This window comes from Mastacembelus armatus, chromosome 6 (genome assembly GCF_900324485.2).
Source record: "Mastacembelus armatus chromosome 6, fMasArm1.2, whole genome shotgun sequence".
NCBI lineage: Eukaryota > Metazoa > Chordata > Actinopteri > Synbranchiformes > Mastacembelidae > Mastacembelus > Mastacembelus armatus.
The window spans coordinates 2,178,174-2,203,262 of record NC_046638.1 but is presented as its reverse complement, the minus strand read 5'-3'; the positions used below and the strand labels follow the sequence as shown (position 1 = coordinate 2,203,262).

Genomic DNA, 25,089 nt, shown 5'->3' with positions numbered 1-25,089 from the left:
CCTGAGAAAATAAAAGCCCGAGGACGGGGAAGAAGTAGGAGAGCTCTAAGGAAGGGGGCCCCTATACGCCCAGGGAATGTTTGCTGTATTAGAGACACTAGGGAAGAGGGCTGTTGTGTTTTGGAGTGATCCTTTTATTAGGGAAGCTAGATAGTGATTTTGTTTTAGGGGCTTTTATTTTGATAAGATATTTATTAGAGAAGACCAGTTAGGGGTGTTTCATTTTATTTCTTTATCTGATTAGAGGTGCAGCCCACTGGTCCTGCCTTCCCTCTCCCCTTATTGCTGTTTCTAAAATAAACCTTGTTGATTTTAATAAATCATCAATACAATTCCCCCTGAGGGAGACATGAGCACGAACAGTAACTTTCATATCATCTAGCCAAAAGTGTGCACGTGGATTTTTATTGGAAAGTCAAATGGTGACAAATCAGCCTCCGAACGTGAAACAGCTGAATCTTTGGTGTCCGACTGGGCACCGTGTCGTCAGGGCCGTCTCCTTCACCTGGTGGCAACACAGAAACCAACACACCTGTACATGTTCTCATTGGTCAACCCAAATCTTCCCTTTACAACAGAACACAGTGTGTGTTTGTTTCTCTTACTGGTCAACACTGGTACAGCCTGTTCAGTCTGCTGATGTCATTCTGGCTCATCTGGGTGGAAGTGCCGAACTGAACGTTTGGATCGGGGATGGGCATCATGGTGGGTTTGTTGTTCCCAGAGAAGGCATACCTGGAATTACACAGGACCACTTTAGTTTTCTTTGAACTGGCTCTCACTGAGGCACAGCTTCACAACCAATCAATATAAAGTCAAAGATTCAGCTGATCGATAGATGAACCAGATAGACGTGTCCTCAACTTGTGGTACTGCATGACAGAGTCGTAGTCGTAGGGGGTGTTCAGGTTCAGAGTGTTGAGCTTGTCGAAGGCGTACTCCCAACCTGAAAGCAGCACGGCACGAGTCAGAAACCGAAACGATGTTGACTCTTTGTTTTCAGGTGTTTGAGCTTTGAGTCATGACTTTATCTTTGGATGTGACTCAGGTGTAAAAGTCAGAGTCGGCTTTGGCTGTTTAGTTTTTATTTATCACTATTTTCACACACATGGTGATCCATCTATCCATTCCTGCTCTATACCACTTAGTCCAATTTTAGTCACATTCAGGGAGGTGGGGGGCTGGAGCCAATCCCAGCATGCAGTGGGTGAGAGGCCGACAGATCAGCAGTCAATCACATGGCTGAGATTTAGTTCAAGTTACAATCAGGATAAAAATAAGGTCGAGTCAGGTTTAAAGGAGCAGTTCAACATTTGCAAACCTACTATTTGGTAGAGTCAGATGTGAATAACTAACTAAATAATAATTAATGAAATGAATGTTCAAACTATTTAACACAGTTTTTGTTTCCTCTTGTAATATTTGGGTCTTTATCTCTTTCAAACTGTCTTTTTTACAGGTTGTTTCCTGCACATACGTTAAAAATTAATAACATGTTCATTAGTAACTGCACAGGAGCTGAGAGGTGGATTTTGTGACAGCAGGTCATATCATGCATAAGGATGTGTACATGTGTGTTTAGATGCTGACCAGGCTCGATGTTCTCCCACAGGACCCGGATGTGCTGGTCCCTGTCGGAGCGGCACTGCTCGTGGTTGAAGCCCAGGGCGTGGAGCAGCTCGTGCTGGACGGTGTTGTGGTACAGGCAGCCCTGGCGGTCCAGAGACACGGTCTGGGCGTTACCAATGCGGCCGACGTACGAGTAACAGCTGCAGCCATAGGATTAGATTTTTAAAATCACAGGAACAAAAGCAGCAAGAAATCAGATGTGGTCCAACTGTGATGTTTCTAAGACTGAGGGTGTAGAGCTGTAAAGGGGAGTCTTCTAAAAGTTCCCAAATATATCTGAATATAGTGGGACATTTTTTAAAGTACTGCACATCGACCTTTCTACTTTGACATTATATTCACTTCCTGTGATTTATAACACACACACACACACACACACACACACACACACACACACACACACACAGACACACACACACACACACACACACACAGACACAGGTTGTCACCCGTTGTTGGACTGGATGCTCAGGTAGTCTCTCTGGTTGGTTCTCTGGATGAAGCGAATGCAGGAGACGTCGTGGAAGGACAGCAGGCCGCGCTCGATGATGGAGCGCTCACGAGAAGCTGAGAAAACACACAAGCACAGTCGCGAACAGCAGCACACACACACACACACACACACACACACACATACGTGTTAATCAGCATGTGCAGCTTTAATGTTTGGAACAGCAGCAGGAACCTGGTTAGAGAACAGGTTCTACTGAGGCTTCAAGAGTCACAGAGGAAACTTGATTTGATTGTCACAAATGTTAAAATCAGGGTAAAACCAACAAATGATGCTGATGAAGTTTGATCAATGAGGAAACTGCTGTGAAAAATGATCAGCTAATAAAATGAATCTCTGAACATTTAAATCATTATAACATATAATTATATTCCTCCTCTAAACTAGTTTTTAAACGATTCTTTAAAAAAGCACCTGGAACCTAAAACAATGACTGAAAGATGTGAAGCACAAGGTGGTTAGATGGTTGTTGTTGTTGTTGTGTTTCTCATTCAGCTCATTACGTTGCATTAAATGATTTGACCACCTGTTCTGACATAAAGCTGAAACACTCACAGAAATGAGAGGCGATGACGTACGGCACGTAGACCTTTCCGTCACTGGCTTTGCCCCACATGCAGCCGCGTGACGTGCACTGATCAGCGTTCCTGTCGTTTTTGTTGACGTAGGCGATGTCATCCATGACGAAGGGCTCGTCCTCTGTGCGCACTGTGGCAGCAGAGCATTCAAATGTCAGTCAGCAAGAAATACATCATGTCTGTGCATCACTGGGAACTTTGAGGAGGAAAAACCATTTAATCTAACAGAAGTCGTTTGTGTTAGAGTTTATTTTTACACCGTTTGAAGCCTCTTTGGATTTGACTGTTCTCTAAAGTTTATTCCTCTGGGAACATGAACGTACTGGTCAAATCTCACAATCTGACATTTGACCTGAGGGTGGCGCCAGAAGGAAGCTCATGGAGAATGATCACCTCTAAAGCAGCCAACACTACTCAGGATCATTTAACACAGACGAGCTCCCTGCTCCAGAGACAGGACTCCCACAGGCCTCTCCCCGGACTGATACTGTTGTTGTGTGACAGACGGGATCCAGACCAAAAGCCTGATTAGAGTCTGAAACATCCCCGTTTGCTGTAGTGTGAAACTGAAGCTCCAGGGCAGATGTGTCCGGGGTCATGATGGACAACACCACAGGCAATAAACACAACAGAGCTTATGTGAGTGTGAAACGTCTTACCGACATCCTTGTTGGCTCTCCACAGGCGCTCAGAGACAGACAGATCCTAGATCAGAAGAGTCCGTCAGTACAAACCCACAGTAAAAGCTCGATCCGTCTGCTGTCAGTCCTGTAAACTAAGCATTTCCTCACAGGAACATACAATATACTGGGGTGATATAAAGCAGAGGCTGGTAAATATTCCAACATCACTGCACTTCAATAGAGCTAATTAACACCAACAAATAAACAGACAAGGCAGCGTCATCAGCAGCAAACAGAAAACACATGATACTACAATAAAGACACGACAGGGACGGAGCCATCACCAAGTCTAATTTAACGTCATTTGTTTTGTGTCTTTGGGACGTGGACTCAAATATAAATGCATGTCCAAAGAAGAAACTAAACAAAGCACAGAACAACACCAGGAGGAACTCCAGACACTAAACGTGAAGCGCAAATTTAACACTGAGTTGATCATGTCTAATGTTTGAACCCAGAAGATCACAGGTATCCTCACCTGCTCTTCAGCCCAGGAGCAGTCGGAGCCAAGGAGGAGGATCAGGAGACTGAACTTCAACAGGGCCATGTTTGCAGCCTGCAGGTGTTCACACCTGGGTCCTGCTGCAGCTCCTGTTTATAACAGCACTTTGTTTGGTGATAAGCTGCACTTTGCCTTGAAAACATGCTGCTGGTTCCCACCTTAACTAAACTAGGACTCAGCAAAGCTGTGCTGAACAACAGGACACAGCGTGAGAACGCAGGTCCTGATGACACCTGGTTCCTGCTGCAGAGCGTACAAGATACAAGATACTGCAGAACTAAACTACAGAAGCTTGTGACAGTAAAAAAGAATCATAATTTTGACTTTGATAAATTTATTACTTTTACTTACTAACAAATGAGGGCGACAAATAAATTTTAGCCAAAATGATGTTTTTTGTTTTCTTTCAGATGCATAGTGGTTCTGTTGCGCCCTCGTGGCGCTAGTGAAGGGAAACACAGGTGAGGACCCAAATGCTGGACAACCAGGCTTTATTTCGCCGCTACTCAGCGGGCAGGCAGACAGATAGGCAGACAGACAGGAAACCAGAAATTCAGCAGGGGTAACGTAACTGAGGATCATTAGTAATGTTCCGGCGGGGAACAAAGGAAAACCAGGGACATATATACAGAACTGAAGACACAGGTGAACATAATCTAACTAATGACAACTGAACATCAAGGCACCTGGAAAACGACACGGAATAGAAACAGGAAGTTAACCAAAATAAAAGACAAAACAGGAAACCCAGACTCTCTCTGTGCTCTTTATTTCATCTCTGGAAGAACTTTAAATTTTTCAAGCTGGAAATGTTTAAATTTCAATAAAATCTGGAAAAATGGGTTGTATCGAAAGTTTTCACTGGTTATGTAAAAAAAAAATTATTTAAAAAAGAGGAAACGTTAAATAAAGAAGCAGGAAAATCAGTTGTAGTGTGTTTATTTGATTCTTCTGTAAAACATGTTTACACATTATTTTTCCACATCCATGATCACATGGAAACCCTCATCAGCCACCACATTTTCAAAATAAAACTCAGAGAAGGAAGAGGTTAAATTTGGGGGTTTTCTTGACCTTTTCCCCATCAGACCTCTTTCAGCAGGAGGCCATAAGGACGGATGGCTCTTTCTACCAGCTCCTCCTCTTTTTCATCTGATGCGCCTCTGGGGACACGAACCAGCCAGTACTTGTCGTATTGACATATCACTCTGTGCTCAGGGTTGATACGATTCTGCAGAATCACTTTGTACATCTTGCCCGTCTTCTGGGACTTGAATGATTTGGCATATCCATTGGCCTCAGAGAGGTGTGGGGAAGAATAAACCCCATAGCCATACGCTGCTCCTGGGCCCGGCTGTTAAATACAAACATGAATTAGAGTTTAACTAATCAGCACCAACCCAATCATTTACATTTTACACGTCTCACTGGAGGAAACTTTTAGAGGAAACACATTTTCTTGTTTTTTCAATTCTCCAGTTTTTGACACTTTCCTTTGTGATGGTTCATAAAAACTAGAACTGGCCTGGGGTCAGTCAGGACATGCTCTGTTTACTCATTTTAAATCTACAACTGCACTGTCGCTTTAAAAGCCAGGTTTTCTATTTATTCCAGTCCATCTGAAAACAATACACTTAACATCAGTGTCCTAATAATTCAAATGAGACTGAACCTTGTAGTGGCCTTCGATGATTCCTTCAGCTCCTCCCTGTGAGGTCCCATGGTAGGACACAGGCCACTCTCCTGGCACAGACTGGGTGTTACGGAATAAGTTTCCCAACCAGGTGTTTTCATCATATTTATCCAGGACCTGGAATAAATCATAAAAGTCTTAAGAATCATAACATCAAACCTGAGTTATATAATATGACTGGGACTTAGCAAATGTAACTGCAGCATCTGGATGATGAGAAAAGTTCAATTAAAGCTAATTCACCTTGATTGCAAAACGCTGCCACCCACATGGACGTTCATACTTCTCTTCACCTCTGTAATATGTCTGAGAGTCTTTCACATTGGTGAAATCATAGTGGTACATGGGGTCAAAGAATTCTTCCTCGTCGATGATGTGAAGTTTTCCTGTGATTTTATCAATTTCTACTTCCAAGTGGAAGTGGCCTCTTCTCTGGCCTCCACTGAGGATATGCTGGTGGATGCGTCCTGACACAGGGCTGTGTGAGCAGAAGAACAGATGCAGTTATATCAAACAAATTACTGGTTTCTTCATGTCAGTCTGCACATCTGAACCATATAAGCCCCATTCTGTGAAACTTTGAGTCTTGTTGTGCCACAAAAGTGAAGCAACCAGTTTCTGTCATGTCATGTAACAGAGAAATGTTTAAAATACTGCAAATGTTTCAGTGACAGTTTGGTGAATAATTATAATTCATGTTCTTTTACAAAAAAAATGTAAAATTATATCATTTTTGGAGTCGAGTATTCTACCGAAAATTTCCTCGATTACTCGAGTAATCAGTTAAAACTGAAATTTACATTTTTAAACAATAAGACTATTGCGTAAACGACGTGTTACCATAAAAGGGCGTTACCTTGAAGTTGCGAAAAAAAAACAGCACCTGGTTTTCTACAGGAGCTGAGCCAAAAGTGCTGAATCTCCCATCACTATCTTTGACCTGTCGCAAATCCTTGAACGTAAAGTAATCGGTCTACATTCTGCATACACACAGTGCACACCAACGTCTAGAGGTATAGGCACCCGACGCACAGCTGACACAGCCGCCTGTCGTCTAAATTACATTTCTGATAGATGTTAAAAATGACAGTAGCCATAATTACCAGGATGCTTCACCATCCAGGACCTTGTGGAAAAGCCTGTGGCTGTGCAGCTTCTCTGCACTGCCATGGACATCAGGTCTGTGTTGGTGAGAAGGAATTATTCTGGTATTACAGAGTGCACTCAAGGCTTCTATTGCAAGATCATGGTCGACCATCTTGATGCTGTTGTCTTATGGTTCTGGAGTCTTGTTTCTTTGTTGCTGTGGATTTGATGCTGCAGTGGAACTGGACTAGTATTTATAATGGCTCCTGATCTGCAGCTTTACGTGAACTCAGACTTGGAGGCGTTACCAGGTTTCCCTGAAACATACAGTGTTTCTCAAGAAATGGACCTGAAAGAATGATGGTAAGACAACGTATACAGTCATTTATCAGGAAGTAATACTAAAAAGAAATACCTCTGTGGGCTCTGTTACCACCTCTATCACCACCACCACCTACTCTTCTTCTAACCAGTTCTTCCACATTTCTCTCTGTGCTCAGGGTTGATACGATTCTGCAGAATCACGTCGTATGTCTTGCCTGTCTTCTTGGACTTGAATGATTTTGCATATCCATTGGCCTCACAGAGGTCCGGGGTAGAATAAACCCCATGACCATATACTGCTCCTAGGCCATCCATCATCTATACCCGCTTACTCCTTAACCAGGGTCCCAGGGACCTGCTGGAGCCTATCCCAGCTCTCTTTGGGTGAAAGGCAAGGGTCCACCCTGGACAGGTCCCCAGTCCATCACAGGGCCACATAGAGACAAACAACCTCACACACTCACACTCACTCCTATGGGCAATTTAGAGTCACCAATCAACCTGACATACATGTTTTTGGACTGTGGGAGGAAACCAGAGTACCTGGAGAAAACCCACACAAGGACAGGGAGAACATGCAGACTCCAAACAGAAAGGCCACTGATGGGTTTCAAACCAGGAACCTTCTTGCTGTGAGGCAACAGTGCTAACCACTAACCCACCATGCTGCCTGCTCCTGGGCCCGGCTGTTAAATACAAACATGAATTAGAGTTTAACTAATCAGCACCAACCCAATCATTTACATTTTACACGTCTCACTGGAGGAAACTTTTAGAGGAAACACATTTTCTTGTTTTTTCAATTCTCCAGTTTTTGACACTTTCCTTTGTGGTGGTTCATAAAAACTAGAACTGGCCTGGGGTCAGTCAGGACATGCTCTGTTTACTCACTTTAAATCTACAACTGCACCGTCACTTTAAAAGCCAGGTTTTCTATTTATTCCAGTCCATCTGAAAACAATACACTTAACATCAGTGTCCTAATAATTCAAATGAGACTGAACCTTGTAGTGGCCTTCGATGATTCCTTTAGCTCCTTCCTGTGAGGTCCCATGGTAGGACACAGGCCACTCTCCTTCCACAGACTGGGTGCTACGGTTTGTGTTTCCCAACCAGGTGTTTTCACCATATTGATCCAGGACCTGGAATAAATCATAAAAGTCTTAAGAATCATAACATCAAACCTGAGTTATATAATATGACTGGGACTTAGCAAATGTAACTGCAGCATCTGGATGATGAGAAAAGTTCAATTAAAGCTAATTCACCTTGATTGCAAAACGCTGCCACCCACATGGACGTTCATACTTCTCTCCACCTCTGTAAAATGTCTCAGTGTCTTTCACATTGGTGAAATCATAGTCGTAGTCGGGGTTGAAAAATTCTTTCACGTCGATGATGTGAAGTTTTTCTGTGCTTCTAGCAGTTTCGTAAAATTGGTCACTTCTCTGGCCTCCACTGTGGTCGAGGTGTCCTGACACAGGGCTGTGTGAGCAGAAGAACAGATGCAGTCTATCAAACAAATTACTGGTTTCTTCATGTCAGCCTGCACATCTGAACCATATAAGCCCCATTCTGTGAAACTTTGAGTCTTGTTGTGCCACAAAAGTGAAGCAACCAGTTTCTGTCATGTCATTAAGTTGTTAGTTTCTCTGTAAGATTGTAATTAGGCCCCAGCCCCACCGAACCTGAAGGCAAGGGACTATTATAATCACTCAATGGGCCAGGAGTGAACAAGTGGGGGGCAGAGGGGGGGTGTCAACACTCACTCTCACCCCACCATGATGTGGGGCTGGGCGAGACCTTTCCAAAAATGTATATGATTGACAGATGGACGTGGGCCTGGAAACCGTTAGGATTCTAACCCTAACCTCAAATCTGACCCCCCTGAACGACTTCGAAAACTCACCAAAATTCCTGATAGATGTTAAAAATGATAGTAACCATAGTTATCAGGATGATTCACCATCCAGGACCTTGTGGATGAGCATGTGGCTGTGCAGCTTCTCTGCACCACCATGGACATCAGGTCTGTGTTGGTGAGAAGGAATTATTCTGGTATTGCAGAGTGCGCTCAAGGCTTCTATTGCAAGATCATGGTCGACCATCTTGATGCTGTTGTCCTTCGGTTCTGGCGTCTTGTTTCTTTGTTGCTGTGGATTTGATGCTGCAGTGGAACTGGACTAGTATTTATAATGGCTCCTGATCTGCAGCTTTACATCAACTCAGACTTGGAGGCGTTACCAGGTTTCCCTGAAACATAAAGTGTTTCTCAAGAAATGGACCTGAAAGAATGATGGTGAGTAAGACAATGTATAGTCTTTAGTAGGAAGGAGTACTAAAAAGAAACTCCTCTAAGTCCATGGGCTCTATCACCATCTACTCTTCTTGTAACCAGTTCTTCCACATTTCACTCTGTGCTGGGCGTTAATACGATTGTGCAGAAACATGTTGTACTTGCACATCTTGTTGGAGGAGAATATTTTGGCATCTCTATAGGGCACAAAGAGGTGTGAGGTAGAACGTACATGTACTTTCTTCAGTCTGGCTGTTAAAAATAAATAACTAATTTACTTTGGACCACATATACAGCAGCCAACCACATGGTAAGTTCAGTGACAAGAAACATTTGGTTTTTCTGAAATAAGGCTGTCAATGAATTTTAAAGTCCCACTGTTTCAATAAAGTTATTAAATTGCTGAAAAAATAAAACAATACATTGTGTTTTTACACAAAAGGTTCTGTGCCACTGTCTCTTTACCTAAATATGTCAGATAAAGTGAGACACCAATGTTCAGGTAAAGTGGGACACAACTTTAAGATCGTTTTAGACAAATTATACCAACGACCTATTACAGAAACAGCAATAAGGGGAAAGAGGGAGACAAAGAAGCAATGACAGTCAAGACTGAAGAAAGGGAGCAATAAAGATGGGATGAGTCTCAATAAGTGGAGTGAGAAAAGAATAAAAGGGGCAATAGATGAAAACTGATCTGGAGTCAGGATAAGAACCCAAACTCAAATTTTCAGCCAGAGTTTGGACAGATCCAACGATCCACCACGCCCCTGGTAGAAAGGCTTCACTACCACCTGAAGCAGAAAAGGAGCTTCCGAGCAGGTTAAGAACATCGTCTCAAGGTTTCCCCCCTCAGACCCACTGATGGTCTAACGTCAGCCTTTGAGTACGGCAAATGGCATTACAGGATTCTCAAAGACCAAGAAGAGGCCTGGCTCTATTGGTTTCAAAAGTATTCAGAAGGGAAGCTGCATTCAGTCCAAAAGTAGTCAGGAAGTGGTTTAGAAACTATGAGTCACTGCTTGACAAGTTGAGCATTAAACATGCAAACCATCCATCATCTAGACCCCCTTAGTCCTAACCAGGGTCCCAGGGATCTGCTGGAGCCTATCCCAGCTCTGTTTGGGTGAAAGGCAGGGGTCCACCCTGGACATCTCTGTGCAAATTGTTGGCAATAAAAGTTTGTAATTCACTTCTTCTTCAAACTGTTTGGAAGATTTGACATCACTTCCCGATGGTGTTCTGCAGACATCACTATAAGGCTATCAGGCATTTTCTTCTGGATAGAGATGCGGACAATCATTTAGCTTGACACAAACTGCATCTACTGTGGCTACGTATACTGTGCCCCTAACATCCCCTGGAAACCAGTCCTCCATCAGAACCTTGTGGTTTCCAGCATGTGGACTGAGTTCAGCAGCATGTAGACACACAGGAGCATCTTGTCGTAGAAATTTTGTTTAGGTTATTCTCAAGAACAAACGCAAGTGTGATGAACCATCTCAGGTTTAATGACGTGCGGAGAAGTCTTACAGAATTCTCTGTCTTTCTGTTACAGAATTCAGGGTTTTATATCTTGACAAAAAGGGAAAAGACCCCACATGTTTGTTCAGGTGTCCTCAATCTTCAGTCCTTTACCAGCACTAAAACAATTGTTTGACTTTGACTGTGCAGTAAAGGACATGAGGACTTCTTCCTCCTCTGGGTGGTTTTATATTGAACGTCGCTTTGCAGGTCAGTGAAGTTTAGGAAATACAGTCCCAGAGTCTGTGTAGAGCTCTAATCTAAATCCTGCTTTGGCCTCAGTGATATTTTTACTGCACTGATGGAACTTTCACAATGGGATCATTTACAGGAACAACTATTCTACATATACAGTATTGTTCACAATAATAGCAGTACAATGTGACTAACCAGAATAATCCAGGTTTTTACTATATTTTTTATTGCTACATGACAAACAAGTTACCAGTAGGTGCAGTAGATTCTCAGAAAACAAGACCCAGCATTCATGACATGCACGTTCTTAAGGCTGTGCAACTGGGCAATTAGTTGAAAGGGGTGTGTTCAAAAAATAGCAGCGTCTACCGTTGACTGTACAAACTCAAAACTATTTTGTACAAACGTTTTTGTTTCTAGGATTTAGCAATCCTGTGAATCACTAAACTAATATTTAGTTGTATGACTACAGTTTTTTATAACTGCTTCACATCTGTGTGACATGGAGTCAACCAACTTGTGTCACCTTTCAGCTGTTATTCCACTCCATGATTCTGTAACAGCATATTTTGAACATTGCTGTATATATAGTATATACACTTGTTTACATTTCAAGGCACTTCAAGGCCTTTATTCCTTCACCCACAGAACATCTTTTTCATCTCTGGCAGGTTACTAAGTTCTTCACTGGAATTGAATTTCAATAAAATCTGGGAAAATGGCTTGTGTCCAAACTTTTGACTGGAAGAGGAAACGTTAAATAAAGAAGCAGGAAAATCAGTTGTGGTGTGTTTATTTGATTCTTCTGTAAAACATGTTGACACATTATTTCTCCACATCCATCATCACATGGAAAATAAACCTGAACACATCAAAGTATTTTGAGTTAATCGTCATCAGCCACCACCTTTTCAAAATAAAACTCAGGGAAGGAAGAGGTTAAATTTGGGGTTTTTCTTGTGCCCTGTTCCCCATCGGACCTCTTTCAGCAGGAGGCCATAAGGACGGATGGCTCTTTCTACCAGCTCCTCCACTACACTACTTGATACTTCTTTGGGGACACGAACCAGCCAGTACTTTGGGCGACTGCATTGAACTCTGTACTCAGGGTTGATACGATTCTGCAGAATCACTTTGTACCTCTTGCCCGTCTTCTTGGAGGTGAACGATTTGGCATACACAGACGCCTCAGACAGGTCTGGGGTGGAATAAATCCCTCGGCCGTACACTTCTCCTGGACCTGGCTGTTAAATACAAGATGACTTAGATTTAACTTTCAACCAGCTGGTCAACATCAGCTCAAACACCGATAGTTAAGATGGTTAATTATATATTTATTATGTGCATGTGACAAATATATTTAGACAGACTTGAGAAATCCAGTCCTCACAGTTCATTTTATTTCTCATTAATGTACACTCAGCACCCCATCTTGACAGAAAAAAACAGAAATGTAGAAATTTTTGCAAATTTATTACAAAAGAAAAACTGAAATATCACATGGTCATAAGTATTCAGACCCTGTGCTCAGTATTGAGTAGAAGCACCTTTTGAGCTAGTACAGCCATGAGTCTTCTTGGGAATGATGCAACAAGTTTTTCACACCTGGATTTGGGGATCCTCTGCCATTCTTCCTTGCAGATCCTCTCCAGTTCTGTCAGGTTGGATGGTGAACGTTGGTGGACAGCCATTTTCAGGTCTCTCCAGAGATGCTCAATTGGGTTTAGGTCAGGGCTCTGGCTGGGCCAGTCAAGAACGGTCACAAAGTTGTTCCGAAGCCACTCCTTTGTTATTTTAGCTGTGTGCTTAGGGTCATTGTCCTGTTGAAAGGTGAACCTTCGGCCCAGTCTGAGGTCCTGAGCACTCTGGAAGAGGTTTTCTTCCAGGATATCTCTGTACTTGGCCGCATTCATCTTTCCTTGAAGTGCAACCAGTCGTCCTGTCCCTGCAGCTGAAAAACACCCCCACAACATGATGCTCCCACCACCATGTTTCACTGTAGGGATTGTACTGGGGAGGTGACGAGCAGTGCCTGGTTTTCTCCACACATACCGCTTAGAATTAACGCCAAAAAGTTCAATCTTGGTCTCATCAGACCAGAGAATCTTATTTCTCATAGTCTGGGAGTCCTTCATGTGTTTTTTGGCAAACTCTATGCAGGCTTTCATGTGTCTTGCACTGAGGAGAGGCTTCCGTCGGGCCACTCTGCCATAAAGCCCCGACTGGTGGAGGGCTGCAGTGATAGTGGACTTTGTGGAACTTTCTCCCATCTCCCTACTGCATCTCTGGAGCTCAGCCACAGTGATCTTTGGGTTCTTCTTTACCTCTCTCACCAAGGCTCTTCTCCCACGATTGCTCAGTTTGGCTGGACGGCCAGGTCTAGGAAGAGTTCTGGTCGTCCCAAACTTTTTCCATTTGAGGATTATGGAGGCCACTGTGCTCTTAGGAACCTTGAGTGCTGCAGAAATTCTTGTGCCTTGCCACAATTCTGTCTCTGAGCTCCTTGGGCAGTTCCTTCGACCTCATGATTCTCATTTGCTCTGACATGCACTGTGAGCTGTAAGGTCTTATATAGACAGGTGTGTGCCTTTCCTAATCGAGTCCAATCAGTTTAATTAAACACAGCTGGACTCCAATGAAGGAGCAGAACCATCTCAAGGAGGATCAGAAGAAATGGACAGCATGTGAGTTAAATATGAGTGTCACTGCACAGGGTCTGAATACTTATGACCATGTGATATTTCAGTTTTTCTTTTTTAATAAATTTGCAAAAATGTCTACATTTCTGTTTTTTTCTGTCAAGATGGGGTGCTGAGTGTACATTAATGAGAAATAAAATGAACGTTTTTGATTTTGGCAAATGGCTGCAATGACACAAAGAGTGAAAACTTTAAAGGGGTCTGAATACTTTCCGTACCCACTGTAAGTTTATACAAATGGGTCTGTTTTCTTTTGAGAGTAGGAACTTATTTTATTGCGACTCCACACTCACCGGCCACTTTATTAGGTACACCTGGCTAGCACTGGGTTGGACCTCCTTTTGCCTTTAGAACTGCCTTAGATCTTCGTAGCATAGATTCAACAAGGTGCTGGACACCTTCCTCAGAGGTTTTGGTTGATATTGACAAGACAGCATCACCAGCTGCAGCAGATTTGTCAGCTGCACATCCAAGATACGAATCTCCTGTTCCACCACATCCCTAAGACGTTCTACTGGATTGAGATCTAGAGACTGTGGAGGCCATTTGAGAACAGTGAAGTCATTGTCACATGACGTGTTATTCTGGTGGAAGTAGCCATTAGAAGATGGGTACACTGTGGTCATAAGGGGAAGGACATGGTCAGCAGTAATACTCAGATGCTCAGTTGGTACTAAGGTGACCAAAGAGTGCCAAGAACCATCACACCACCACCAGCCTGAGCTGCAGGATGGATCCATGCTTCCATGTTGTTTATGCCAAATCCTGACCTCACCGTCTGAATGTTGCAGCAGATATGGAGACTCAGCAGACCAGATCTTCTATTGCTCCAATTTTGGTGAGCCTGTACAAACTGTAGCCTCAGTTTCCAGTTCTTGGTCGACAGGAGTGGTACCTGGCGTGTTCTTCTGTTGCTGTAGGTCATCTCCTTGTGTTGTGCGTTCAGAGATGCTACGCTGCATACCTTGGTTGTGGTTATTTGAGGTATTGTTGTCTTTCTATCATCTCAAACCAGTCTGCTCATTCTCCTCTGACCTCAACGAGGCATTTTCATCCACACAACTGCTGCCTGCTGGGTATTTTCTCCTTTTCGGACCATTCTCTGTAAACACTAGAGATGGTTATGCATGAAAATCCCAGTGGATCAGCAGTTTCTGAAATACTCAGACCAGCCCGTCTGGCACCAACAACAAGTCCACAGTTGAGGTCCAAGTTGAAGTCCACATTAACATGCAGAACAGAACTTATATATTTATAGAATCTCCATTACATGGATGATTTAAAAGTTCTGCTTCTGCTGGAACTGGAAGCCTAGACCTATTTTTACTCCTACATAATGCTGGTTATTTATGTACAAAACAAACCGTGTTGCCTGGTGCTTTTCAAGCAGCTTTAAAACACGTGTTTGACTACAGGAAATGCAGCCATGAAAAAGTAGTTTAGTGTTGTGGTGTCAACAGGCAAACCTGTTATTCTTCTTATTTTGCTGCACTATTCCTGCAGGTTTTAGGGCCACCTCTTTTTTTTTTCATAAATATTATATTTTCTAGTTCCAGCTGTCATAAAAAATGAACATAATACTGAACCTTGTAGTGTCTTTCAATGATGCCTTCAGCACCTTGCAGTGAGGTCCCATGGTAGGACACAGGCCACTCTCCTGACACAGACTGGGTGCTACGGTTTGTGTTTCCCAACCAGGTGTTTCCACCATATTTATCCAGGACCTGTGACAACAACAAATATTTTCATTCAGAAACATTTGTATGTGTAAGACACCACAGGAGTTAAACCACTGACCGTCAGCAAAAACAAGATGTTCATACAGAGTTAAAGAAGAAATCAGTTCAGCATGAACTAATCACAGAAAGCCCCCCCCCCAAACAACACACACACTCTCAATATTCACCTTGATTGCAAAACGCTGCCAACCACATGGACGTTCATACTTCTCTCCACCTCTGTAATACGTCTGCGTGTCCTTCACTTTGGTGAAATCATAGTGGTATTTGGGGTCGAAGAATTCGTGCTCGTTGATGATGTGAAACTTTCCTGTGATTTTATTAACATCTACGTCAAAAGGGAAGGGGCCTCTTGCTTGGCCTCCGGTGTGGATGTGATGGAGGATGCGTCCTGCCACAGGGCTGTGTAGGGAGAACAAGACGTGTTATTTCAAACATGTTAGTGAACCTTTGAGTCTGGGATCAGGGACTGTGTTCATGTTAACATGTCTGTGAGGCTGCATTTACTGGACAGTGTTAATTTGAACTAAATGCTACTGGCTGCTGCTAGTATGATGAGGATTATGGCCACAGAAAAATATCTCAGCTTTATGTGTTACAGAACGACAAATATATAAATATAATATATACAAACTACATCAAAACTGAATGCAGACAGTTTAAAATCTATGTACTTTATAGAAATAATCATAGATGTTGAAAAATGTAAAAATGTTAAAAATCCCTTTCGTCATAATTACCAGGATGCTTCACCGTCCAGGAGTTGACGGATGAGCTTGTTGCTGTACAGCTGCACTGAATTAGGAAGGAGACCGCTGTGTTTCTGAGAAGATGTTACTCTGGTATTGCAGAGTGCGCTCAGGGCTTCTAGTGCCAGATCATGGTCCACCATCTTGATGCCGTCGTCTTCTTCTTGCTTCTCTCTTGCTCCAACAGGTACAGTGGACCTGACCTCACGTTTATAACGGCTCCTCCTAATCTACAGCTTTATGTCAACTCGGACTGGGAGGAGTGTCCAGATAGGCCTGATACTGAAAGTAAAATTTTTTATGTACCATTTCTCAACACGTACGTGATGGTAAGACGTGTAAACATGTCATCGTTAAAAATATCGGCTCTATTACCTTCTGTATCACTCTTCTTGTAAAGTACTAACTATTTCCACATTTCATTCGGACTGCACATATTGCAGTACACAGCCACTTTTGGTTTATGCTTAGTGTAACTCCAACACAATAAAAAGACTCAAAATGCTGTTTCTTTTTGACTTTCAGGAACATTTGGTGCTGCTAAAGCAGGTCTGTAACACATCCACCTGTCTACCCAGCAGCACTTTCCTCAACTACTGTATGCACAACTACATACAGTATTTATGGGACACAGTACTATATATTGTAGACACACACAAAAAAAAAAAAACATATTCAGAACGTGCGGAGCCTGAAAAGTATACAAAGGAAAAAAATAAATCTGAACCAGTTGCAGAACAAAAAGTCTGCTGCACCCATCTGTAGCTGATTCAGTATCAGAAGGAAAGAACACACCTTGAATCTTTTACTGATTTGCCTGATTTGTTTTTCATTGAAGCACTTGGCAGAGGCTAAAGGAAGTTCTGCAAACTTGGCTTCATTTCAGGCAGGACAGGACTTTGAGTGGTGTAGGAATAAAGAACAAGAGCTGTCATGAGGCGGCAATCAGCAGTACAAATTACAGCAACACACTTGGCACCGTCAGCAACTTTCATCAGCCTTTACGAGAATTAGTGTTACTTTCACTTTTGGTCACACGGTCAGACTCACTTTCACTTTTGGTCACACGGTCAGACTCACTTTCACTTTTGGTCACACGGTCAGACTCACTCTCACTTTTGGTCACACGGTCAGACTCACTCTCACTTTTGGTCACACGGTCAGACTCACTCTCACTTTTGGTCACACGGTCAGACTCACTCTCACTTTTGGTCACACGGTCAGACTCACTCTCACTTTTGGTCACACGGTCAGACACACACACACACACACACACACACACACACACACAGCTGCACTTGTGAGGACAAACTTATGTTTTGACCTGATGATGCTGAGACATCAATTTTATTGGCTCTAAATTGTATTGTCGATTCTAACAAATCATCAATACAATTTATTCTGAGGGAGACATGAACATGAACATAACTTTCATATCAACCATCCAAAAGTTGAACCCCAAACCACAAATATGATCCTCATGGTGAAGCTCGAGCAGGGGTCTCCAACCCTGGTCCTCGGGGTACATGGTCCTGCAGGTCTTCCAACTATCCCTGCCCTTGCAGTTTCTGAATGACTGAACACACCTGCCCTACCCACTGCTGTAATCAGCTGTAATCAGCAGTGGGTAGGGCAGGATAGTTGGAAAACAAGCTGCACAGTAGCACTGGAGGACAAGAGATGGAGACTCCGGAGCTTGAGGGGAGAGAAAGGGGGGAAGACAAAAAAAAAAAAAAAGACTCAGAAGGATTCATCCTTTGGTGACTCCAGTTTTGCAAAACTGAAACCTACAAGATAGTAGGAACAGTGTGGATGTGAGGCCTGTCCCAAAATTATGTGGATCATAAAGCTTGTGAACTTTTTTGGACCTGAGACCAAGTCCAAGTTTTAGTGTGTGTATACATGACACTTTAGCTGCCAGTAAACACTCACACTGTTCTCACATCAGAACCTTTCGGTTTCCAGCATGTGGACTGAGACAGACAGGAGCATCAACATTTACAGTAGTGACAGTAACAATATTTATTTAGACATTAATAAGAGCAGCAACAGAAAATTAAAAGTACAATCAGGTGCAGAAAAACATCCCCTGAATATTTTCACCATTTCAAAACATAATACTCTGATTCAGCAAAGAACTGATTCACACTTATTCATTAACTGAACTGATATTAATGTTAGTGGAGATTAAAAAAAAAAAAAACCTGAGTCCAGTTCACTGTGGAGATCAGAAGGACAGGTTGATGAGAGGAGCGTTCTCCTTCTTGTCGTCTGGACTCCACTTGATGAGCGGAGAGCTCAGGTCGATCAGCTGCAGAAACAAACAACAGCTCACCTTAATTTTAAAACGAAGGGGCTTTAATTCATTAACTATCCCCTAATTATCTTAATCATTAATATGAAACAGTTTAACAGTTTAAATAAAGTATAAAGTGACATTTCTGCCACACGGGGGCAGCAGAAACACCGAAACACCAGCAGCTTTATAAGTGGACATGCTGAACCTGTTAGTAAACAGTTTAGTTAGACCTGCAGCAGTCACAGTATAAAGGTCCAGTATTCACCGTTTTCTTTGTTAAATATTTGGCTTTCACTTTCACTGTGCTCACCTGCTGGTCTCCAGCTGTGTTTTTATAAAAACACTGATTACAGCTGCTTTTGGTTTGACTGAATACTGATGGAGACAGGCAGAGCTGTCCACATACTTTTGGACAGTTTAACCTTACAGACCAGTGCTGCACCACACGCTCTGTGGACGTGAGCAGGTGAGGACTCAAGTTACCTGGGTGGCGGCGCAGGACTTGTTGCTGGTCCGGATCAGGTCGGGGGTGTTGGTCAAGTCAATGAGCAGTTTCTCTTGAGGCTGCAGGGCTGGAGCTGGAAGATCCATCAGGAGAACCTGGAGACAGAACAGAGGCCAGACTGATGAACTGAACTACACGAACCAGCAGTTTAATGTTGTTTAATTTACCTGGGATCAAACACCATCAGCATGAGTCTCATTCCAGCTGATCAATCATGTGACTGATGTAATTCTACATATGACACTGACTTTAACGGATAATTCTGTGAGGCCATGAACTCACCTGTGTGCTCTAACAGCAGGGTTTCAGGAGCCGCGTTGGTTTGATGAATAATTCTGACCAACAGCAAATATTTCCCCAGTTCATCTCTGCTAAAAACTGTATTTTCTAGTGTCCAGGGAGCAGAGAGCAAACTACTCTCACTGATACAGGATTGTTTCAGAGTCCTCTGGACCAACACACACACACAAACACTGCAATGTCAGAACTGCAGTGAGTCCATGGACCAAGACCACGGACCCACCACAACCTCCCAAATCACCGGAACTAAAACCGTGTTTGACGGCACAAACTGATGGGAATGAGCAACGAGGCTACAAAGAGACTTTTAGGTTCAGGACCAGAAACTTCAACAAGACCAAAAGCTGAGATGGACTCGGTGTAATCGTGATTCTGGTTGGACTGATTCACATCAACCTGAAGTGAAGTGAATCAGTCCAAAAACTCTTTGCCAGCATGGACATTAATCTAAACACCGAATGTTCCGACTCATTTCTAGAAATTTAACTGAGAAGCTGTTACACAGAACATAAGTGACCTCAGGCTTCCTGCTGTTCTCCTCTGTGCTCTCCAGTTCGATCAGGTTGCTGCTGTGCTCCGACTGCTCATCACTCAGCGCTCCAGGATCTGTGCTCTCTGATTGGTCAGGTTGTGGGGCGCTGCAGGGCGAGGCAGTGGGGGGCTCCATCTCCTCCTCTAGACAGAAGGGCTGAATGTCAGGTGTGTCCACAGGCTCCGCCTCTTTTGAATCTGCAGGTGCAGGGCTACAAACAACAAGAACAAGGTGAGGGTGCCTGCAGGCCATACACTTCACCCACACTAACACTGCACCTTAGATGTCAGAAGCTTTCCTATTGGTCAGCAGCAGCAGCATAAAGCATCTCACCTGCAGCTGCTCTCTCTACTGGTCGAGGTGGAGTCGGGAGCCAGAGCAGGGTCAGAGGTGGAGAGCAGCTTGGTGGGCCGGGTCTGGTTGGTTGGCGAGGGGATGGTGGACGCCAATCTCCTCACCGGTGTGGGGAGAGCAGAGGCACGCCGAGCCTTCACCTGCAGCAGCTTGCAGTTACCAGCAGGGGGGGTCAGATGACCAGCGAAGGGCGTCAGATGACCAGCAAAGGGCTTCTGAAGAAGACTGCAGGAGAGGAGAGTGTTTACCGTTTCTGTTACAGACCCACTCTCAGGCAGAACTTTACCTGCAGTGACCCAAGGTCAGACTAGTGTATTAACAGGGTGTGTGGTCATGTACCTGTCCATGCTGCTCGCTGACATCAGTCTCTTTGGGTTCATCATCTTTGAGACGTCTGGAGACAACACACAAGACAACTGGATAAATTCACGGCTGTAGTTGAGAACCAGATACAGAAACTGAAAACTTGCTTTGGTTTGGCCCAGATTAAAACTGATCCGCTCAGCTCTGAAGGTGAAGACCAAGAATCCCACCAGGGAGTCATCTGATCTGTCCTAATTATTTCTGAACCGGAAGCACCACGATGAGCCCAAACATACAACCAGAGTCATAAGAAACCACCTCCAGAGTCAAGAGTTACTTTTAGTTCCTAAATCTCAGTTCCTGTTTAGTGATGCAACATACAGGAGGAGACAATGGACACGTCTATATTTATCTGCTTCAGTGTGTCTAAACAACTAATGACTGGATAAACAGACAGTAACATGGCAGATCTTACTGTCTCCGTGCTGGACTCCTCTGACTCCGCTGCTGGGGGTCGGTAGGACCAGGGCCTCCAGTTTGGGTTTGGCCTTCAATCCAGTCTGTGGTCGGACTGAGGCGGTGGCGGGGATGGAGGCGGCCCTTTCCAACACTCTCTTTATGGGTGTCGGATGGAGGGGTGTAGCCTCGGTTCTCTTGAGCGGTGTGGACCTGGCAGTTTTAGCGCGCTCTACCTCAGTCAGCTTCCTGGCCTGGGCGGACAGCGAGCGGCGACTGGTGCTGGAGGTTGTTGGTTGTACGGCAACGGAGACAGTGGAGCGGCGCGGTCTGCTGTGATTGGCCGGTCTGTTGGCACTGCTGTGGGTGGGGCCAGTAGAGCTGCTCAGACTCCGATTTAAAGAGGAATTCACTTTCCCTGAGGGGAGACATGACACCTGTATCTCTGCAAGCTCTGACTGGATGAAGTTAGACTGAGGTGCTGGGTAACTGGTGACGGAAGGTGCCGTCTCTTATGGCCAGACTGAGGTTTAAACCATAAACAAACGACTCCTTTTAGTTTGTGACCAGATTGAGACGATTCCTGTTTGTGTACTTGTTTTACACTGGATGGATAGTTATTGCTAAGCGCTAGATGCAGCTGTTAGCATACCTTTAGCGGGCGACAGAGAGAAGCTGGAGTTGAAGCTGGACACTGAGGACGAGGATGAGGATGTGTTCCTCCTGTCCGTCACCCTCTTGCTCTGAAGGGCTGGAGCTTTAACCCCTGACAGGTTCCTCACAACACTCTGATGATGAGAAAAAAAAAACAACTAATTATCTGTAATAATGTGTTTGGCTGCAGTGCCTGACTCAGACCAACAGGTGGAGATGTTTGTATGACCAGAGTCACACCTGTGCGACAGAAAACAGGTGTGTTACCTTGGTGGGTGGAACCAGTGTGCGTTTTCCCACCAGGCTGGAGTTGAAGGAGGAATCGCTGACGTCAGAGGTGACGCTCATCGAATCAGAGAGCAGATCCTCATAAGACTCCGCCCTGCTGGAAGAATGAGAGGCCGGGCTCCGCTTCCAATTCCCCACAGCCTGAAAGATGGAGGGGGAAAAAAAAAAAAATTTGTGAGGGTGAGAAGCAGTGGGACATGTTGTTGCCCTCTGACACATCCAAACTAACTGGTTGTCTGTCTCCAGTCTTCATGCTACGATAGATCTGCTGGTACAGATGACTGGCCTGTCCTTATGTTTGGTGTTTTATAGACAAAGTTTGAACTGAAAGGCAAAACACAAACTTCTCTCCTACTTTGCTCGGTGGTTGCAGTCTGGTTTTCTCAACTCCGCCTTTGCTGGTTGTGCTGGCAGTTGTTGGGGCAGCCGGTTTGCTTGGCAGCACAACACCGACGCCCAGTAAGGCTTTCCCTCGCAGCACCGCCCTGGGCTGGACCTTTGCTACAGCCACAGGGCTGGAGGTGCTGAGTCTGGCAGTGGAGCGAGCAGATGAGCTAGTGACAGTGGGGCGGATGGCTGAAATTGCTTTGGTGGCCATGGGGCGGGTGGATGAAGCAGTGCTGCTTCTTTTCAACAGACGTTTCTGGACAGCAGGTGGCAGCTGCTTCATGGGACTGTCCTGCACACAGAAAGTCTGGCGTTTGACTGGGCTGAGTGCAATGGAGGGCTGACAGAACACGCCCATTTTGGTCTCTGCATCCAGGATGAATTCCTCCTTGGTGGTGGTGTCGTTGGACTCGTCATCCTCACAGTGCAGTTGGCTCGAGTCGCTGCCCTGCAGCTGGGTGGCCAGCCTCTGGGCTTCCTGACACACAGCCTCCAGCTGATCTCCGCTCAGCGGGCTCCAGCTCAGCCGTACGCCGTCACCACCGTCCTTGATCCGAGATGCCACATTAACAGAGACACACCTCTCCTTATGGCTGACGGGACCTACAAACACCTCATCCTCTTCTTCATCACTTTTAGAGCTGTAGAGAAAGAGACATTAGCACAAGCAACTCACAGCAATGTTTAGTCAAAAAGGGGAAATGAAACTTTATTTTACAGCAATGGCAGTGTAACAAAAAGAACATGTACAGTTCTAGGCTAAATCTCTGTAACATCAAACATGTTTCATAAACGATACTATACCAAACTATATACTGCAAAACAATGTCATTAACTGCCCCTTGTCATTTCTTGCAGTTACAAAAAGAAAACATACTGAATGTGAACTAGATTTTAAGCTTTTTTGATTTCCATGATCTCAGTGATTTCAACACCATCTGGCATGGACTGGAAGCACGTCCTCCATTAACTCCAGGGGGACAGTGGGAACCACATTCATAAACCGAACCCTATTTGAGACCTCAGCCTTCCTGGATTGATCTCCCACCCAAACTTCTGCGGACAGTGTCTACTGTCTCTCTCAAATATTGGCTCGAAATATTAGGATTTAAATGTTGCATTTTTGTTCTTGGCAGAAATCCATAAGATCAGAAAACCCTTTTCAAGACAACCTGCTGCTGAATAACAGGTAAAAGACCAATACAGTTTACATATTCCCTAAAATAGAATTAGCAGATTTGCCCATTTCGGACTACTGAAATTTCTTTAGTGTGTGGATCTGATGTTTCTCTTTAATAGATGGCAGCAAACTGATGCTTGGGCTTTGACAGGTGATCAGGTACAGACTTTTTGGTGGTATGGAATAAGGCTGGTGTGTTCCCTTGATAAATGGTAAATCCTACAGGCCAATAAACTGGTGGCTTTTAATAATAAACAGTATTATGGACATGGGAGATCAGGGGTCAACAACCCTGGCCCTGACTGTTTTCCAGACATCCTTGCTCTACACTGCTAAATTACCTGGGTCAGGTGTGTTCAGCCAATCAGAAGCTGCAAGGGCAGGGACAATTGGAAAACCAGCAGGACAGTAGGTCCCGAAAACCAGGGTTGGAGACCCCTGTTCCATAGTACCTGCAAAGTTTATAGTATGATGATCCTACCTTTCAGGTGACAAAGGATCTTCGAAGTCAAATTTCTCATCCACCAGAAAGCACACATCTGTTCAGAGACACGAACACGGCCCGTGAATCAGTGATAAAATATTAAATAAATGTAATAAAAACGTATTATAAAGTACAATAAGACTGAGTCAACTGTGCATGAACGCTCGGGGCCTGTCAGTGGAAACTTACCGCTGTTAGCTCGACAACTCATCCCGCTGCTGCTGCTTCTCTGTGGGGAAACAGACGCTCCGAGTCAGACCTGTTACTCTGACAGTAAATGAAAAGAGCACTTTTACACGAACACCGACAAAACTGCGGAGATATTGTGTCTTAAACACGAGTTTTCATGCTAGTCTAAGGTTAGCATGTTAGCCCGTTAGTTCCGCAGCTAGCTAACGTTAACCCAAATGGTAACTGGCATTAGCTTTAAACTGAGAATTTCAACACGACGTTTTATTCATTCGGTAGGACTCGCACTCAGTCTGAGTTCAGTTAAAGTAGAAAACAAAAACCGCAAACCTCAGGTTCCTTTAGAAACTCACAAATGTTCTTTTCTGCTCAGCAAAAACACAGCGAGACTCGAAAACACACAACCCCTCAAACAATTCAAATCTGCTGCGCTGCTGGTCACGCGACTCAGACGCACTCAGGGATTGGTTGAAAGTGTGTGACGGCAGCGCGAGGGGAATTATGGGGAGTGCAGTTCACCGGATTAAGAGCTGAGTTAAATCCGAATCTGCTTTTAAACCTTTAGGTTTGTGGATTGTTTTTTCTAGTGAAGATGATTTAAAGTTGTGATATCAATTAGAAATAATTCTAAAAGAAGAACCAGGCACAATAACCGGATGAATGGGACTGTCACATAATTTTTAATTAATTAATTAAATGTAAATGTATTCATTCATTTTAATATTGTATAGTGAGTTTGACTAAAATAATTGAAATACGGCTAATCTAAATAATCTAAAGTGGTCAATGCATGATTGAAATAGATAAGTACATAACCTGTTGTCTACCTATGTCACTTTGAGTAGCAGAGAACTCGGTCACAGGAAGGAAGGAGTTTAGCTGTCACCTGTGGGGCCAAGGGTCAGACACTCTTGAGTGTAGGGTTGGTCCTGGTTGACTCTTCTCTAGTG

General features: G+C 44.0%; 4 protein-coding genes across 9 annotated transcripts; all 4 read right to left on the bottom strand.

The window, feature by feature from the left end:
* Window positions 1-154: 154 nt before the first annotated feature.
* LOC113133590 (high choriolytic enzyme 1-like) lies at window positions 155-3,982 on the bottom strand. 2 transcript variants are annotated; one of them, XM_026312499.1, is made up of 8 exons: window positions 3,880-3,982; window positions 3,378-3,423; window positions 2,696-2,848; window positions 2,079-2,196; window positions 1,591-1,769; window positions 865-946; window positions 606-735; window positions 155-532 (listed from the first exon to the last, which is right to left on the bottom strand). In XM_026312499.1, the coding sequence occupies exons 1-7, from the start codon at window positions 3,946-3,948 to the stop codon at window positions 609-611; spliced, it is 774 nt and encodes a 257-aa protein (XP_026168284.1). In that variant the 5' UTR covers window positions 3,949-3,982; the 3' UTR covers window positions 155-532; window positions 606-608. The 2 variants fall into 2 exon arrangements, with proteins under 2 accessions (XP_026168284.1, XP_026168283.1); XM_026312498.1 differs by having other exon boundaries at window positions 385-505.
* Window positions 3,983-4,914: 932 nt separating this feature from the next.
* On the bottom strand, window positions 4,915-7,049 carry LOC113133588 (uncharacterized). The gene is made up of 4 exons (XM_026312497.1): window positions 6,700-7,049; window positions 5,840-6,074; window positions 5,576-5,713; window positions 4,915-5,257 (listed from the first exon to the last, which is right to left on the bottom strand). The coding sequence occupies exons 1-4, from the start codon at window positions 6,852-6,854 to the stop codon at window positions 4,988-4,990; spliced, it is 798 nt and encodes a 265-aa protein (XP_026168282.1). The 5' UTR covers window positions 6,855-7,049; the 3' UTR covers window positions 4,915-4,987.
* Window positions 7,050-11,812: 4,763 nt separating this feature from the next.
* Window positions 11,813-16,838, bottom strand: LOC113133585 (uncharacterized). Its single transcript, XM_026312494.1, has 4 exons — window positions 16,200-16,838; window positions 15,627-15,861; window positions 15,307-15,444; window positions 11,813-12,265 (listed from the first exon to the last, which is right to left on the bottom strand). The coding sequence occupies exons 1-4, from the start codon at window positions 16,349-16,351 to the stop codon at window positions 11,945-11,947; spliced, it is 846 nt and encodes a 281-aa protein (XP_026168279.1). The 5' UTR covers window positions 16,352-16,838; the 3' UTR covers window positions 11,813-11,944.
* A 581-nt stretch (window positions 16,839-17,419) lies between these two features.
* On the bottom strand, window positions 17,420-24,566 carry gtse1 (G-2 and S-phase expressed 1). 5 transcript variants are annotated; one of them, XM_026312480.1, is made up of 13 exons: window positions 24,470-24,566; window positions 24,140-24,217; window positions 23,948-24,005; window positions 22,255-22,927; window positions 21,879-22,040; window positions 21,610-21,745; window positions 20,977-21,375; window positions 20,538-20,592; window positions 20,178-20,423; window positions 19,830-20,055; window positions 18,991-19,107; window positions 18,413-18,519; window positions 17,420-17,903 (listed from the first exon to the last, which is right to left on the bottom strand). In XM_026312480.1, the coding sequence occupies exons 2-12, from the start codon at window positions 24,159-24,161 to the stop codon at window positions 18,436-18,438; spliced, it is 2,178 nt and encodes a 725-aa protein (XP_026168265.1). In that variant the 5' UTR covers window positions 24,162-24,217; window positions 24,470-24,566; the 3' UTR covers window positions 17,420-17,903; window positions 18,413-18,435. The 5 variants fall into 5 exon arrangements, with proteins under 5 accessions (XP_026168265.1, XP_026168262.1, XP_026168264.1 ...); XM_026312477.1 differs by lacking the exon at window positions 17,420-17,903 and having other exon boundaries at window positions 18,218-18,519; XM_026312479.1 differs by lacking the exon at window positions 17,420-17,903 and having other exon boundaries at window positions 18,218-18,519; window positions 24,140-24,179; window positions 24,470-24,562.
* Between the last annotated feature and the right edge of the window lie 523 nt (window positions 24,567-25,089).